Source organism: Dermochelys coriacea, chromosome 19 (assembly GCF_009764565.3).
Source record: "Dermochelys coriacea isolate rDerCor1 chromosome 19, rDerCor1.pri.v4, whole genome shotgun sequence".
Taxonomy (NCBI): Eukaryota; Metazoa; Chordata; order Testudines; family Dermochelyidae; genus Dermochelys; species Dermochelys coriacea.
This window is the reverse complement of record NC_050086.2, coordinates 5,151,118-5,167,991: the sequence shown is the minus strand read 5'-3', so window position 1 is coordinate 5,167,991 and position 16,874 is coordinate 5,151,118. Positions and strand designations below refer to the sequence as shown.

Sequence of the window (16,874 nt, the reverse complement as noted above, 5' to 3'; positions counted from 1 at the left end):
GCTACTGTGATACAAATAATTAATAATGCAAAGCGCTTAGAAACCTGCAAGCTCCACTGAGATGAATAGAAGTTGAGGTGCCCAGCATCAGGCCCAAGCAGTTTCAGAGCTCTACATTCCTTAATGCCCTCCTAGGCTCCAGGGTGCCAGCTTCTATCAGCAACTCTTTAATTACAGCATCTTGAGCAAAGGAAGCCCAGCAAGCATGTACCGTTTCAGCTTCCCAGCAATGCTATCAGGCTATTCTAAAGGCTGAGGCTTCGCAAAGCATGTATTCTCTCTAAGATCAACCAGAGCCAGCTGCAGAGGCTGGGTCACGGGATGAGCTGTTTGATGAAGTGCCCTTGGCATAAGAGCAGGGCACAGGACCAATGTACAAGGAGACCAGCCAGGCGACAGGAGTGACCAGCTATGCTCTTTTCTCCAAAGAGTCCAGATTGCTTGGAGTCTCTTTCTAAGGCATCCCATCTGCCACAGCTTCCTGGGCTGAGTATGGAAATGCTGCGCAGGGAATGGAGGTACTTGGAGCAAGGAGGGCTGGCAAACCCACAGAAAACGAGAGAGGAAACTGGGTTCCCAGGAACAGAGGAGAAAACAAAAAGCCAGTTGGGAGGGGATGATAAATACCAGTGCAGAGGGATTTAATTTCGCAGATTTAGTCCACTAGCTGATGCTATGCAAGAATGAAGAAATATAATTACACAGGTACATTTTTATTAATGTTGTACTTGCATGGATCAGAAGACATGGAATAAAATTTAAAAAAGCAAAATATCCCTTAAAATTCCTGATTTAAAATGAAGACTGGATGGATGGATGGATACTGGTCCCTGTCTAGGGATCCTAGGAGCTACAGTAATACAAATAAAATTAATAATAATAATCATCATCAGATGGCTCAGGGGAATGGGCCTTTTATACTTGGTCATTAGTTTGATCTTGGCTCAGGTCACCTTGACTGCAAATTGTTCAGAAGCCAGGACTGAATGACCATGTGGAGAGTGACCCTATAGAAGTCCTCGAACCACTTCAATTCAGGGCTTAGGTGCATCAGTGGCGTCGATGTGGCTAGGCAGAGGATTGATCTCTGAGGCACTCAAACTGGCCCTTCCCACCAGCCCTCAATTTGTGACAAGAATCAGTCTTTGCTCTTACCCGAGAAGGTGATGTTGAATCCCTCGTAGGACATGGAGAAGTCTGAGACGAAGCGGATCTGAGCGGAGAAGTTCCCAAAGAGTCCGGCGCTGATGGGGGGAGGCAGGCGGGACCCGGTAAACTGTTTCAGCGGCTGGGTGAAGCTGCCGTTTTCGGTGATGAGCAGGTAGTCATGGCCGCTCTCCAGATGAAAGGTGTGAAAGGTGAAGAACACACCTGTGGGGAAGAGAAGAGAGGCGTCCAGCTCAACAGGTGTTTCTACAGTGCCCAAACACCCAGTGCAGCCTGTTAACCTTCCCGCTCCCCAAAATAGCAGTTCAACACCCGCCTCCCAAAAAAAGAAAAAGGAGACTGAAAAGACTGGGAGCGTTTACTTTAGAGAGGACAGAAACAGGCGGAAAACAGGAGAGACCTAGGTGCCACCAATGCCGAAGGCTCCTGCAACAGCAGTGAACTGATGAGGTGAGGTATACCCAGATGATCACAGCGGGTGATCCCAGGCCCCATGCTGCGGAGCAAGACAGAAAAACTAATAGGGGTCAGGAAGATGCTTTCCCTTGCGGGAGGTTATACCAAATCCCTGCACCTTTCTCTGAAGTAGTAGTATTAGTCCCTGTGAGTGACAGGATACTGAATTAGATAGACCCTGACCTTATCTCATACAGCAATTCCTATGAGCAAAAAGATTCTGCACTCTCATCCTGACAGCGTACGGCCAAAAGAGAAATTAAACTGAACCAACAATTACTAAAGCCAGCCAAAGAAAGAAAAGCTCTCCCCTCTTCCCCCTAAAAATCTAGGTTTCCATAGTTTGAACAATGAAGCTGGAAGGGTTTGACCTGGCCACATTTGTTAAGTATTTAGAGTCAGCAATGGATTTTTTAACATCTCCCTCACACCTACACACTCTACTCAAACAACTACTATTTCTAATTTCCACAGAGGCCTGCAGCTGGGTGATTTCCACACTGGAATTCAAACACAATTAGAAACCCTTCATTTATGAGAAAAGCTCTGCTACAAAAATGACAGCAGCAGCTTTTGTAGAGACAGGAAAGGTGGGCTCCTAGACCTCAGTGCTTGTCACATAAACCATCCAATGATGTTAATAGGCTAAAGAAACATCAAGCAACAAATAAACCCCTTTTGCTTTTGTACAGCTTCTTTCATCCAAAGACCTCAATGCACATTCCAAACTTTAAGGACCAGACTGTGAAATCCGACCTCATGTTGACTTCTGCTTTACACTAGCCATACACTGAAATCAGTGGGACTCCTGGTGGATTAAGTATAAGAGTATCAATCTGGATTCTAATCAGTTACAGTTGAACTGTAACCCCTTTAGTGACACCAGTAGCACCCAGTGGCTCAACAAAGGTATTTCATAAAAAAACCCTAATTGCCAATGTATGAATTGCCAGACTGGATCAGGTCTGATGTCCATCTAGTTCTGTCTCTGACAGCGGCCAGCACCAGATGTGTCAAAGGAAGGTGCAAGAACTCCACACAGTAGCAGATGCGGGATAATGTGGTTCCCATGTTACGTCTCATCCTGATTTCTAACAGTTCAAGACTGGGTAAAGCCCCAAAGCATGAGATTTAACATCCCTTCCAAATTTTCTGTTGGCATTCAGTACTATTATTCTGGATATTAAGAACATAAGAGCAGCCAAACTGGATCAGACCAAAGGTCCATCTAGATCACATGAGAGGAGTAGCTGTGCACTGTCTACACTGGCACTTTACAGAACTGAAACCTGCAGCACTCAGGGGAGCGTTTTTTCACACCCCTGAGTGAGAAAGTTGCAGCACTGTAAAGTGCCAGTGTAGACAAGGCCATAGCCTCTAATAGTAGAACCTGTTAACAGCTCTATAACTAAAGCCACAAGGCTGACTACAGACTCATTTAAAAGAATTTGCAATTCTGACTACACCTTTGCTCTGATCTGAAATTTACTGCAGCACAAAATGTGTCAGCCTGAAAGCCAATTTCTTTTTACCAAATGAGGGGGAAAAGAAATCATTTTGGTCACTCAGAAGTTATCAGATTAAAAACAAAAAAATCTTTTTTCAGACTTAAGTATCTTAAATATTATACTCTTTTAAAACTGAAATTTTACAGCCCATTAGTCTGTAATGTAAATTAGTGCCTTTGGGCACCTAGAAAAAGCCATTACAACAACCCAGCTGTTTCCTTTAGAAAACGAGTGTATTGCTCACATGCAATAAGCAGAGCAAAAATTCAGAAAGATCTGGGAGCAGATGACTCATGAAATTGGTATTTGTGCTGCAGAATATTTCACTGCTAGTTTAGTGGTCTAGCTGACTGGGAGTCAGAACATTTCAGTTCCCTTTCTAGCTCTGCCATTGAGTTGCAATACCCTTCACTGCTCTGTGACTTGGTTTTCCCTTCTGTAAAATGGGGATAATGATCCTGAGCTCCTTTGTAAAGTGCTTGGGATCCACAGATGAAAAGGCGCTTTATGAGAGCTAACTGTTATTTTCAACCCTGAACACGGCAGGAAGAAGGACTAAAAGTTACCACGTGAGAGCTGTTCTGTGGCCTATCAGAAGAACTGGTGTTCCTCAGACCAGCTTCGCCAGGAAATCGTTAATGCAGTTGGCCTCAACTGGCATAACGTTTGGCAGTCTCACCACAGTGGCTCATAAATAATTAAATGGGCATCAGGGTCAGAGTGGGAAAGGGGAAAAAAGGGGGGTGGTACTCTTCCAGACTCCACCCACAAAATGAGCCCCGCCCCCACATCAGAGTTACCAAACGAGACAGTACATTGTGAAGATCTTTAGAATATGATTGTGTTTGCTGCTTGGCATCGCTGAGGTCCCTGGGCTTGGCTCCCCTTTGGGGGGAAAGAATGTGCCCATAAGTTCTGCTGGACAATTTAGGCTTGGATTTTAATTGACTAGAAGGGGGAAAATTAAGTGTCGGCCTCTCCCAAATGCCATGCTTTTGTAAATTGCACCCATCTGTGACAACTCTCCCCCTGATACATACATATTATATATATATAATCATTGGGCATCTGAGTTAACCCCTTACTGAGGTGCATGGGGCAGCTCACTCTTCTCTGAGCTATTCTTCCGGTCTCTTTGAAGACTCAGCTCTGCCTCAGTCACACTCAAGCCACATTTTAAAAGTTTTGTTTGCAACCATCACAGCTAGAGACCAACTTCTTTTTTTTTAAATTGCAAACTGAGATTCTGGAGAATAAGGCTGCATCTTCAGGGAAGGGCTGGTATGGCACATGGGTGCGTTCCTGATGGTTTTAAGCCCTGATGGATTTAGGAAGTCAACCTGTCCTTGTATAGAGACTGTCCCTCCCAATCTTGGACAGCCTTGGCTTTCAGAAATCATGGCAGCATGCTGAATGTCCTTGGAGAAGCAAGGGCGAGCCTTTTAGAAGGACGAATAACAAGGAAGACAATGGGAATTGTGCCTGTTTGACACTAAGACTCGGTTACTTTTCACTGATGCTCACATGTATGGCTGGTGAAACAGAGCAAAAAAGATGCTCCACGTGGCCCAGGCTATAGTTTAAATTAATGAAAGGGGAGGGTCAGGGACCAATCAGCTCGCTTCCTCCCCCAGCTGACCAATAAGTGGCTAGAGCTTCTGGAGGGGGAGGCGCCAGGCCTGTTTGCATACAAGTGCTCTCCTCCCCAATTCACCTGGAGCCATCGCCAATCTCCCCTGGCCCCACCAAGTTCCACCCCCCATTGAGGTGGGGGTGGCATTAGCACCAATGTAAAATAACTGTAGAACCTGAATTATGAAAGAGGCTCAGATAGGGCAATTTGTTTGAAGATGCATTATAAAACAAGGGCTATAGAATTTCATGGCATGACAGAAGTGCTAAGTTTGGACTTAGCCTGGGGCGAGGGAGAGTTTCAAAGGGGATGTAGTGTGGGAGGAAAAAACCGTGATCAGAGATGGTGAGATCCTTGATGTTCAGACTAGAAAGTAAAACCCCTATGATAGATCGGAAGATCAAGGCTATTGCAGCAGATGTGAGCAGGAAGATGGAGAGTCTAGGTAAGCCCCAGGCAATGTCTGAGTGAAAGTGAGCCCGCCCCACAGGAGAGGAGGTGGGATTGATATGTCACTGAAAATCATCCATTATAAATATTTCATTGGGGTCAGTGTGAATCAAAGACCCAATCCCAGGGAATACAGAGAGAGAAAGAGAAGGGTTGTGCCCTTGGGGGCACCGTGCAGAGTGGAGAGCTGAGGGGGAAGAGGAAAATGTGCTTGCAAAGCAGGAGAGAGGCCAGAGCCATGCTCTGGCAATGAAATTAAGAGTTTATTGCTGGTGAGAGAGGCCAGACTGACGGCTCCTGAAGAGGACACTTGTGGGAGGTTGGCACTAACCGGGGCAAGGCTAACTGCCTTGGTGCTGTGCCACTGCCCTGAGCTAGGAGTGGCAGCTTAGAGGGAGCAGATGGCAGTTCTGTCTCTCTGGACCATGAAATCCTTTTCTCTCCACTGAGACAGCCAACATGGGAGCTCAGCTGGCCAGTTGCAATAAGAGTTGGAGAGATGCCCCACAAAAAAACATGGGACTTCTGCAACTGACTTCCATGGGAGCAGGAGCTGGCTTGAGATTTTCACAACTGATCTCAACAACCCCTTCCTCATCCCAAAACACGGGAGTTTGCCTTAAAAAGAAGGAAAGAGAGGGAATGAAAAAAAAGAAGGAAAGAGGAATAAAAGCAGGAGAAAACAAAAGACAAAAAGCAAGTGAGCGAGAGAGACAAGCGAGAGTGGGCTCTCCGTGTCAGCTCTCAAGGAAGGAGACAGAAAGCAAGTCAATAACCTTGCAAGAATCTCAAGATGAAAGTGGCTGACACTGCAAGTGTTAAATCAGCAGGAGAGGTGTGGAAAAGAAGAGCTCATGAATGGAAGTGCGGAAGGTGGTTACGGAAGCAACCCATCAACCAAACAAGGAATCCTGAAGACAATAAAGAAAGGAGTAGTAAATGTCCAAAGCTGTGGTTTTCAACCTATGCTCTGCAGACCTCTGGCGGTCCGCAGACTACGTCTAAGATTTCCAAAGGGGGCCCCACTTCTGTTTGAAATTTTTTAGGGGTCCGCAAATAAAAAAAAGGTTGAAAACCAGTGATCTAAAGGATGGGGCTTAGCAGGGAGGGTGCATTTAGGAACATTCAGAACAACATGCAGACTGGGACACATTTTATAATCTGGCGGTGCTGTGGGAATGGCGGGACAATGTCCTCTCACACTGTTAGAAATGGCAAGACTGTATGTTACTGGAAAGGTAACTTTCCATGGAGTTGCTACGTGGTCTTGGTTTTGACTTGTGACCTGTGGATATCAGGCTGATCTCATGTATAAGACCTGGCCACTCTGTAGCTATCAGTGCACACAGCCTTCAACTCCTCCTAACCTACATCAGAAAACTTCTCTCCCACTCACAGACACAAGCTGCTTTGTGAAAGACAACATGGAAATAAAAACAAAATGTCAGTCACGCATTAGGAAGCCCAATTGCAAAGAGATGGCAAACACGCTCTGGAATACAGGAAAAGATCCCTTACTTCAGCATCTTATCAGAAGCTGGACCATCCCCCGAAAGACTCAGTAAATATCCAAGCAGAACCACTGCAAAGCTCTAGGAAGTATAGCGTATTGTGTCTCCAATGTGAGCAATCCCCATGCAAGATGGCACAACAATCTCAAACAGATTCAGAACCTGGCAGCTGGAAACTCCATCAGTTCCCAGCCACGAGTGCTGCCATTCCAACAATGGGACAATGAAAGCTGTGTCAGCTCCCCAATATGGATACAGAAGAAGATGCTGGACTGAAATGCACTGGCAGAGCTGTGTATGAGGGGGATCAAAGCCTGGAACAGCAAGAGGATGCTGCAGGTTTGGGCTGGGGTGCATTGGCAGAGCTGTGAGGAAGCTCAGTTCTGGAGTGAGGTATGGACTGAGGTATGCTTTAAGAGCCGTGTTGTGAGCCCAGGACTAGAACAGTAAGACGTGGTGCAATTCTGAATGGAGATGCTTCAGTAGAGCTCTGAGCAGCCCAAAACTGGAATAGCATGGGGTGCTGCAAGTCCAAATTAAGCTGGCATTGGTCAATAAGTGAGTGTTGCAAAGGGGAACTCATCGCATGCCTGTTGGCAATGCTGCTCACACCGGAGTGGTTAACATTCTGCCTTTAATGAGCACCAAATTCAACCAGATGTTCAGAGATGAGGATGTAACAATAGACAACATTCTGCAATAAGGGGGTGGTGGTACTGAAGTCAGTGAGGCTACATTGGAATAACTAGGAGCAGAATTTGCCCCAATTTCTGCAAGCCTCTTCACTTCCCACCAACCCAAATTCATCCCATCTCCATCTCTGTTACTTTCACCTGGGATCAATCAGCTCCATTGCTTCTTACTGTAGGTAAGAGAGAAGTTGCTGAATGGGGCTGGGAGATCTCCGTGTAATGCCTTATTCTGCAATTTAATGCAGTAAAGCCTAGCAAAAACAGATCATTAAGAAACTGTGCACAGCTTCAATAGAAACAGAATGTATATACAGCACATCACAGTCCGGCCTCTGGTTACATTCTGTTGCCTTTCACAAAATCATTAGATAAAAGAAAAACTTCAGGCATGCTCCCCTTTCCTTGTGTCGGTAAATAAACGCGGCTTGTCTGAACTCCAGGAGCAATAAGGGAGTGGACTGGCTGACATAAAAGGCGGCTTAGCACCAACTTCATATAATTGGGTTATGTCCTCTGTTGTACATTCTCCTTTCCCACCCAACTCTAATCTGGTTTCATGTTCTCCCGATTTCCCCCCACTAACACAGCAGCATGCCCCCTGCATGCCTAATCCAGGGTGCTGCTGAATTCCAGGAAGGGTGACTCAGGGAGGCACAGGGGCAGAGTCCCAAACTGCTGAGTCAAACCCTGACAAGCAAAGTGCCTTTGAATGCAGACAGCCTGCTGGGGCAAGGAGAGAGATTCCACTGCTCGCTGGTATTTATTTCCAGCAGGTCGCTGGTAATTAGCATTGGAGGAAGGATCCTAGCAAGGGAAAAAGGGGAATAAAAAGACAACCCAACACATACATAGTAACACAGAGTGTCTCTTCCCTCTGGCCCATAGGCTGTTTTTACACTTTATATTTTCCCATCTGTGATCAGATACTATTGTGGACCCAATGCTGGCGGGTACGCGAATTTTAACCGTGAGCCAGATTTTCCAAAGAGCTCAGGCTCCCGTGTGCATTGCTGAACCGGCTGTAGCAATGGCAGAACACTTTAGGAGAATTTAAAAAAAGAAAGATTAGTATAGACACAGCCCCACAGTTTGAAAATGCAGCTTGTCTTGGGCAAGAGATATTCTTTTCTTCGGGGGTCGGGAGCATATCCACTGTCTGCATTACCTCTTACGAGAGGGTGTCAGGTCTCTGTATTGTGCAGTAGCTTAGCAACAGGATAATGCTTCGTCTCTCATCAGAAGAGCTGAATCCAGGGCAGAGTGGATTAATGAAGAGTGGATTGGCATTGCTCAACGGGAGACTTTTCACAGCACATGAAGGCTCCCAAAATGCCCTGTGCTTTTCACTGACACGTTTATATGCTTTAATAAAAATGGGTCTTACAAAATTGGCTGATGCTAGCTCCCATGTACTGCTACCTGGTATGAACAGAGGGACATGGTTATATAAGGGATATAAACCTTCCCCCCTGTCACCCTTAATCCAGGTTCCAGGTTGGTTTAGGAAGAAACTTCCTAGTGAGCCAGAGCAGCATGGGTATCCAATCTAATCCCATTTCCAGTAAGACGCTGTCACAAAGTAAACCTAGGCTTGGAGAAAGAAAAGGAGTACTTGTGGCACCTTAGAGACTAACAAATTTATTAGAGCATAAGCTTTCGTGAGCTACAGCTCACTTCATCGGATGCATTCGTAGCTCACGAAAGCTTATGCTCTAATAAATTTGTTAGTCTCTAAGGTGTTACAAGTACTCCTTTTCTTTTTGCGAATACAGACTAACACGGCTGCTACTCTGAAACTAGGCTTGGAGGTATCTCCTTGCACACTGGAGCCAGGCACCTGGGGGGCCTGACTCCTGGCCTCCATGTCAATAAGAGGCAGAAGAGTGAACATACATGATGGAATGACAGAGTATTTAGCAGTCGGACCACAATAATACTTTGTATGCATGCAGTGGTTTTCATCCGAGGATCCTGACATGCTTTCAAAAGGTGACTTTGGTTTTTTGCTCTAGATTGACAGGTTGGGAAGCAGAAGCACAGAGAATCGGACTAATTTGCCCAAGGTCATGCAATGATTCAGTAGCAGAGCTAGCAGTGGAACCCAGGAGTCCTGACTACCAGTCCTTTCTTGTGACCACCAGACATCATTGCTGTCTCTTCTGGAATGGCAATATCACTTCTGAGCAGACATGGGTCTGCTAGGATGTGGCGCAAGGCCACTGAGAATGATTTCACTTCCTTACACAGAGGGACCTGAGCAGTTCAGTTCAGCAAAAAGGAGCTGGACCCAGGGCCCTCTATTATGAGGATCTGTTCAGATATGGCATTCTGCTTCAGGCCATATGGAAGACCAGTATCAGAGGTAAGGTTTACTTATGGATTGGGACTTCACCAAAGCTTGCAGAGCTTGAATGTGAGGCTTTGGGTCCACCTATCTAAGTTATTATGCCACCTCTCCCCATTCCAGAGGAAAGATAAGGTGCTTCTGAGAAAGCCTTGGTTGTTTTACCCAACCCTCGGGGTCATTCCCATATCACTTTTGCGAGGACTGACGGGAAACAAAAGAGAGAGATACTAACACATGCTGGCTATTTTTGGGTTGCCCTTGTCTCTTCTGCAAGCCAACCATCATCTTTACAAGGGATGCTGTCCCCCCACCATCCCACAGCATTGCCTCTTTTCCAAACCACCCTAATCTAAAGGTGTCTCACCTTTGCCGTGAGAAGTTTCTATCACCCAGGTGCAGTTCAAGTTATTGGGATAGAAATCAGGAAAACCGGGGGATAAGATGGTGCTGCTGGAGCCGCGGATGTAACCTCCACAAAGAGCTGCAAAAATCAAACATGGTAAAATCAGACAAGCAAACGGAGTGACTGTGAAAAAGGAGAAGAGCTAGAGAGAACTGGGCAGGGGTATTTAGGACAGAAAAGGCTCTTCTTCCCTTCCCCTTGGGGACAATGTGATGAAATCCACACAAAGTACATTTAGAACATACAAAGGAAATAATTCTCTATGTGGCATATAGTAGTCAGCCTATGGCACCCACTGAAGGAGGGGACCCATGCTAGCTTCAATGGATGACTAATTTTATGACCAGTGATACTACCCATAGTCATGGCTAATCTAAACTCCTGCATCAGGGCATACACTTGATTATTACACAGCTCAGGGGAAATAACCCTCCCCCTTCCCTATGCATAGCTTTGCACTGTGGCCAATTGCATTATACGTGCCTTCATTTTCTTGCATCACCTGCACGCTGGGCATTGCCAGAGACAGAATGCCAGAGCCAATGGCCAAGGACTGAATGGGCCATGGGGATTCAACTACCTGTTTGCTCGCCAAGAAACTGTCCCAGATCAGACTGGGTGCACACTCAGGGGGCAGTATGGGGGAAAGTGTTCTGCTGCTGATACGCAGAAAAGTTACAACAGAGACCTTTGTTCTCCAGATCTGTAAATTGGACACCTCTGATGCAAACTAAATTCAGCCTAAAACCCATCACTACAGCCCCTCCAATAAACCACAGACATTCAGAAGAATATTTATTCTTGGTGAACACCAATATGCCTCCCTCCCAAGGGAAACTCTGCTTGTGAAATCACAAATAAGATTCACAGAGTAGGTGCTGTTAAAACTCAACAATCCCTACTCCGGGCCCCTCTGGTACTGTGGTAGCTACAGTGAAAACTGGAGACACACAGCATCACGATCATTGCCCTGGATACCCGAGGTACTGTGGTATTCCAGTCACTGCAGAGTTTTAATCGTATTGATTGTACATAAAGATCAGCTTGTAGTGCCTTGTGCTTCAGCCATGTGATTCACATCAGCCCTACACAGGACTCTGAGAATTCACCATTCTTGGGTTCCCCTCCTCCGATGTTCTTTTCCAAAACCCTTACCCTCACAGCTGGGCAGAGGCCTGCTCCACTGGAAGTTGGGCTCACACTCCAGGGACTCTCCATCGCTCAGGGTGTAGCCTGAATCACAGCTGAATGTCACCAGAGCTCCCACATAGAAATCATTCCCATGGCGCTGTCCATTTACGGGGATCCCGGGGTCCAAACAATGGTCTGACTGGAGCTTCACAGCTGCAGCAAAGAAACCATCAGAGATTTAACAGGAGCAACCAGAAGGCGGCTGCATGAGGAGGAGAAATTTTATTATGAACTTTAAATCACTCCTATGTTATCTGAGAAATGTGCACAAGACCTGGGCTGGCCCCAATTCTGCTCCCCAGACCTAGATCATCCCTGGGCTAGAAAGCACTCAGACAACATGGTGTTCACTGCCTGGAATGGGAAAGTTTGGTGTCACTCAGCTGTTCAGGACTGGCAGTTAAAGGGTGGGGTGGGATACCCAGGATTGGTGGGGGTCAGGGCTATCTCCACCAAAATTTTGACAGTGGCTGCAGCAAGGCTGAAGATTGCCCTTGAACTTCCCACCACAATGACTGGTGCTGCACCTAGTGGAAGGGCTTCAGCTGGATCCCTCTCAATTTAAACAGGGAGCAGCAGGCAGGTGGGTTTCTCTCTTCAGGTCCTTGGACTACGGAATTTGCTTCCACTTTGGAATGCCAAAGCCTAGAGCCCGTACCCTTCCAGGCATGCAGCAAAGCTCCTCAACTGAGCAAAGGGGGGAAAGGGGTGTGAAGGTTTTGTTGAAGGAGATGATGATTGACAAGGGTTATCATTATCAATAACATTGTGGGGTGATTATTCTGGACCGTACCTGGTCTCAGATAGCAAACGTATTCCTTGCTTTTGTTGAGTTCGTTTGTAGTTTGTTGTTGGATATAATTTAGCTCTGTGTGTGAGACGTATTTATTTACATATGCAAACACCCACATATTTTATATCTATTTATATAGATAGACAGACTGATAGACAGACACACCAACAACTTACAGCATAACACTTAGAGCAACTGACAGGTGGTGTTTGAAGGGAGTAAACAAGAAAAAAAGACTGCTGCTGAAGTCAATAGAAGATGCATGAGTTGCACAGACAGTATCTGAGAACACAGCTTGCCCATAAACATGTGTTTCACTCAGTCAATGCATACCCAGATGCCATTGCAATGGGCATGTTAATCAATGCAGGTAACAATAGCCACCGAATAATAATCACAATGCTTAACAAACCCAAGTTCCTCTTTCTAGCCAACCACCTTCCTCTGACTCCCATACAAAAACTTGAATGTCTGCAAGGATTGCACAGTCATGGGTAGTTGACAAGCTGGGATTCTCACAGGCTGTTCTTCTGAGGTGCCACTGATTAGTCTCAAGGTGAGGGGACAACATAGAAAGAGGAAGTCGAATCGGCTTCCTTACAAAATAATTCTATTCTGAAGATGTTGTTTTAAGTTGTTGCAAATGACATAAAATAAATACCAATAAAGATTGGGGGAGGGATAGCTCAGTGGTTTGAGCATTGGCTTGCTAAACCCAGGGTTGTGAGTTCAATCCTTGAGGGGGCCATTTGGGGCAAAAATTGGGGATTGGTCCTGCTTTGAGCAGGGAGTTGGACTAGATGATCTCCTGAGGTCCCTTCCAACCCTGATATTCTATGATTCTATGATCCTAATGAAGAGGCTGTTATCAGATTGCAATAGCTTCAGGTCCTCAAAACACTTAGGAGTAACAGCGCTAACTGCATGGCAGAACAGAGAAGTAGCTCCAATGGGCTTTTGATTGAGTCCCTTGTGCTGCTAGATAGTACACTTACTTTCATATCGGATCTGAAAGCCGATGTCAGAGTGGCTTTTGTCAGTAGAGAAGAGGAGGTAGAGGTAGTTGCTGGTGCTAATGAGAAACTGGGGCACTTGAGTCCCATCATAGACTCCTATCAGTGGGGAGGAATAGGACCTGCCGTCTCGCACTTCTAGGGTGTCGTAATTCACCTCAGTCTTAAACCTGCCAGGGACATAAAGAAATTGGCATTTTCCATGTTATAATTATGAAAAGACTAATAACAGAGAGGCAACGTGGTCCAGTGCACAGAAGACTGGACTAGGAGTCCTGAGCAAAATTCACGGTTCTACCGCTAGCCTCCTGTGTGACCTAGATAAAGTCATTTCCTTGCTCACCTTTTGTCTGTTTTGTCTATCTAAAAGCTAAGGACCTGATTTTTAAAGGTATTTAGGCAACTAGGCACTTAACATCCACTGAAGTCAGTGAGTTTTAGGCCCCAAGATACTTTTGAAAATTTCATTAGGCCTTTAAAAATCTGGCCCTATGCTTGTTGTGGCAGGAACTGTCTCTTACTATGTGTATTTGCACTTTGTTGTGTTGATTTAAAGAGATGGTGTGGCTCAGTGGACTGAGCACTGTGCTGGGATTCAAGAGAAATGTCTCAATTCCTGAGTCTACCACAGAGCCATTGTGTCATCTGGAATGAATCAGTTCTTTCTTGTCTTTCTCTGCACCTTTCTTACCTCTCCCGTTTTTTCTCTGTCCTGTGTTAGCTCTTTGGGCTAAGGAGTGACTCCTGCTAGGTGTATGTGCGGTGCACAGCCCAATAGAGCTTCTAAGTGCTATTGTAATAGAAATAATAATCATAATATTCAGAAGCATGATTATCAGAATGACTGTGAGAAGCAGCAGCCACTATAAGTATCAATTCTATAATCCCAGACATATATGCTCTCAATGGGCCAAACCCCAGTCAATTCCCTCACTGAGCAACATTCCTGTTTGGGGTCAACTGGAATTGCGGCTGGTCAGCCTCTCTGAAATTAGCGACCACTTTGGAAGATTTAGCCCTAAAATAAGGGCTTTGATTTAAATCCGTTGTGTGTGAATTTCTCCACGCAGTCCCAACTCAGGGGAGAGACATGTAATGAATGTGCTAAATTCATCCGTGATGTACATGGAGTTAAACCAAACATCTCATTTTTGGAATATGGAAAAAAAAAATATGAAAATGTTTCCACAGGTTTTCAAACAGTTCTCTGTAATACATAAGGAAAAAGGAATTTGTTGCAGCATTTCTGAAGCAAAGTCACATCCAGAATGTAATGTATTTTAAAAAAATTGTATCCCAGTTATTTCTCTGGCCCTCATTAACATAACGCACGAGTACCTCACAGAATGTATTTATCCCCACAACACCCTTGGAGGTTTTACAGAGAGGAAACTGAGATACAAAGTGACTTTTCTTAAGTCACTGTGCTGGAGCACAGAATTGATTCTGGAGTCTCCCAAGTCCCAAGCAACTGTCCTACCCACAGCACCATGCTTCCTCTCATAAGTTTGAAAATCAGAAACAGCTCAACTTGTTCTTAGCTCTGGCTAAAAATGTAGGTTAGTTCTTATTTTAACCATCCGAACCAGTTGGCTTACTCATCCTCAATGCTCTCTAGATTTTAGTAAATGGTGGTCAGAGTGCAGAACTGGGAAACAGGAGCCTGATGGTTCATATATGACTGTGACACTGAATCCATTTGCAGCTCTATGACCTCTCGGCCTCAGTTCTCCTATTTGCAAAATGGAGGTAAGAATACTTATTTACCCAGCTGGTAGGGCTGTGGTGAGGATTAGTTCATAGACAGAAAGGAGAGCGGATTGAAAAAAGGGAAAGTATTTCCTTTAACAATAAAAAACAAAACAAAACAAAAAAAACTTTCCTGATTTATTAATTTATTTCAATTTCAAAATTTCACATTTTCAGAGGAAGGTGGGGTGGGGGAAGAGATTAGCCAGCTGTAGAGTTGGTTGAATGATGGGAAAAATATCACAAAAATACCTGATTGTTATGCAAATTTTTGAAAAAATGTGCAAAATAAATCACCTGACTATAACAGAAAGCCTAAGTGCTACTTTTTAGTGCTGGATATAAAGCCTGATGAAGGACCTGTCTGAAGTCAGTGGGAATCTTTCCAATGACTTCAGTGAGCACAGGATCAGACACACAGGCAGTACTAGTTAATAGAAGCCACGCTATTTTTTATCCTCAATGACCACCTGTCAAATGTAATTTTGATGGGATATCCTGGCTGCGCCTCTATCACCCACACACAGTTCAGAGAGTCCTTGTAGAAGCCGGGCCAACCCGGGGACAGGATCATTCCACTTGGAGAAGTCAGATGGCCACCACATGGAGCTGGGGAAAGAGAACACGAGAATCAGGTGAAAGGTTTAATTAGTGGAGTTTACTCCCTTGAGTCCCCTGCAGACAGTAAGGATGCTGATATAGGTCATGCCAGTTCCTAGACTGGTAGGGTCAGTAATTTATGTTCACAGTGAAGTTAGGGCTCATGAAAGTGGACTGTCTGGGAGGCTGAAATCTATGAATGCAACATTCCCCATGATACTCCCCAACTTACAGGCCTCAAACCTGCTCTGCAGGCATGAGGACAGCACGGTCTTCATGGCCCAGTTGGAACTTGATGTCTCTCTGTTGTGACAGCCATCAAAGCCTTCAGTCAGTTCCAGCTCTGGCAGCAGCTTTATGAAATGGGCACCAGGGCTGAGACCCAACAAACTCACTTCCCACAGGCCAACAAACAGCTACCAGGCGTTAATGACTCTCAGTCACGAAGGACCAGAGTTACAAAGGTGTTTAGGCACCTACAGATGCAGATTGGGGACCAGTGGGAATTTAAGAAGTGACTATTTCTGTTAGGTGCCTAATTCCTATTGGCTTTCAATGGATGTTAGCTGCTTAACTTGCTCAGAGGCTTTAGTAAAGCCCACTAGGTGCCTACATGACTTTGCAAGTCTGACCCCAAGGGCCTGATCCATTGATTTGACAGGGCATTGGATCAGCCCTTTCCAAGCTGGGACCTGATCAGTAATCCAAAAGCAAAAAATCAGTTTCTCAAAAACATGAGCCATCCAGTGTCTCCCAAACATCCCACCTGCTGTCCACCTTGTTGGTTTTGTGGGAGAAGATGCTCTTTTTCCAGATATGGACTTGATGTCTAGTAATTTTCCAGACATCAACCAGTATTTCATGGAGACAAAGTGGGTGAGGTGACGTCTTTTATTGGACTAACTTCCGTTGGTGAGAGAGACAAGCTGTTATTCACTTTTACACATATACTTTTTCTTTTTTAAGAACTAATTAGAAAATTTGCATTTAATTGAGCACATACTGGAGGGCAAGTCAAAGGCAAGCCAAGAGATCACACATAGAGAAGTACAAGTTAATAGAGCTGGGTTATCAAAGCTTACACAGATAGAAGTCGATAAAAATATAAATTTATTTATATATTTCCCCTCCCCTGACCAGCTAGAGACATGTGCAAAGTTAAACACTCAGGCTCACAAAGGGAATGGTAATACTGAGCCAGCCCCACAAATATTTTATTTGCCAAATCCCTGCAAAAATCAAATAAACACAAAACAAAAAAAGCAGTTCCCTACTGAATTACAATCATTCTGGACAGCAAGTACCCTCTTCTCCCTTTAATGGAAAAGACAATAAAGTATCCTCCATGCTATTTGCAGACT

The 16,874-nt window shown here is 45.1% G+C and overlaps 1 protein-coding gene across 2 annotated transcripts in view; it reads right to left on the bottom strand.

The window, feature by feature from the left end:
- Nucleotides 1-16,874, bottom strand: part of CSMD2 (CUB and Sushi multiple domains 2) — a 567,571-nt gene that overhangs the window by 184,413 nt on the left and 366,284 nt on the right. For both annotated transcript variants that reach the window (XM_038377510.2, XM_038377512.2), the window contains 5 exons: nucleotides 15,384-15,522; nucleotides 13,147-13,334; nucleotides 11,323-11,511; nucleotides 10,129-10,245; nucleotides 1,156-1,371 (listed from right to left, as the gene is read on the bottom strand). In XM_038377510.2, the coding sequence (XP_038233438.1) occupies nucleotides 1,156-1,371; nucleotides 10,129-10,245; nucleotides 11,323-11,511; nucleotides 13,147-13,334; nucleotides 15,384-15,522 (849 nt within the window). The remainder of the gene's footprint in view (nucleotides 1-1,155; nucleotides 1,372-10,128; nucleotides 10,246-11,322; nucleotides 11,512-13,146; nucleotides 13,335-15,383; nucleotides 15,523-16,874) is intronic.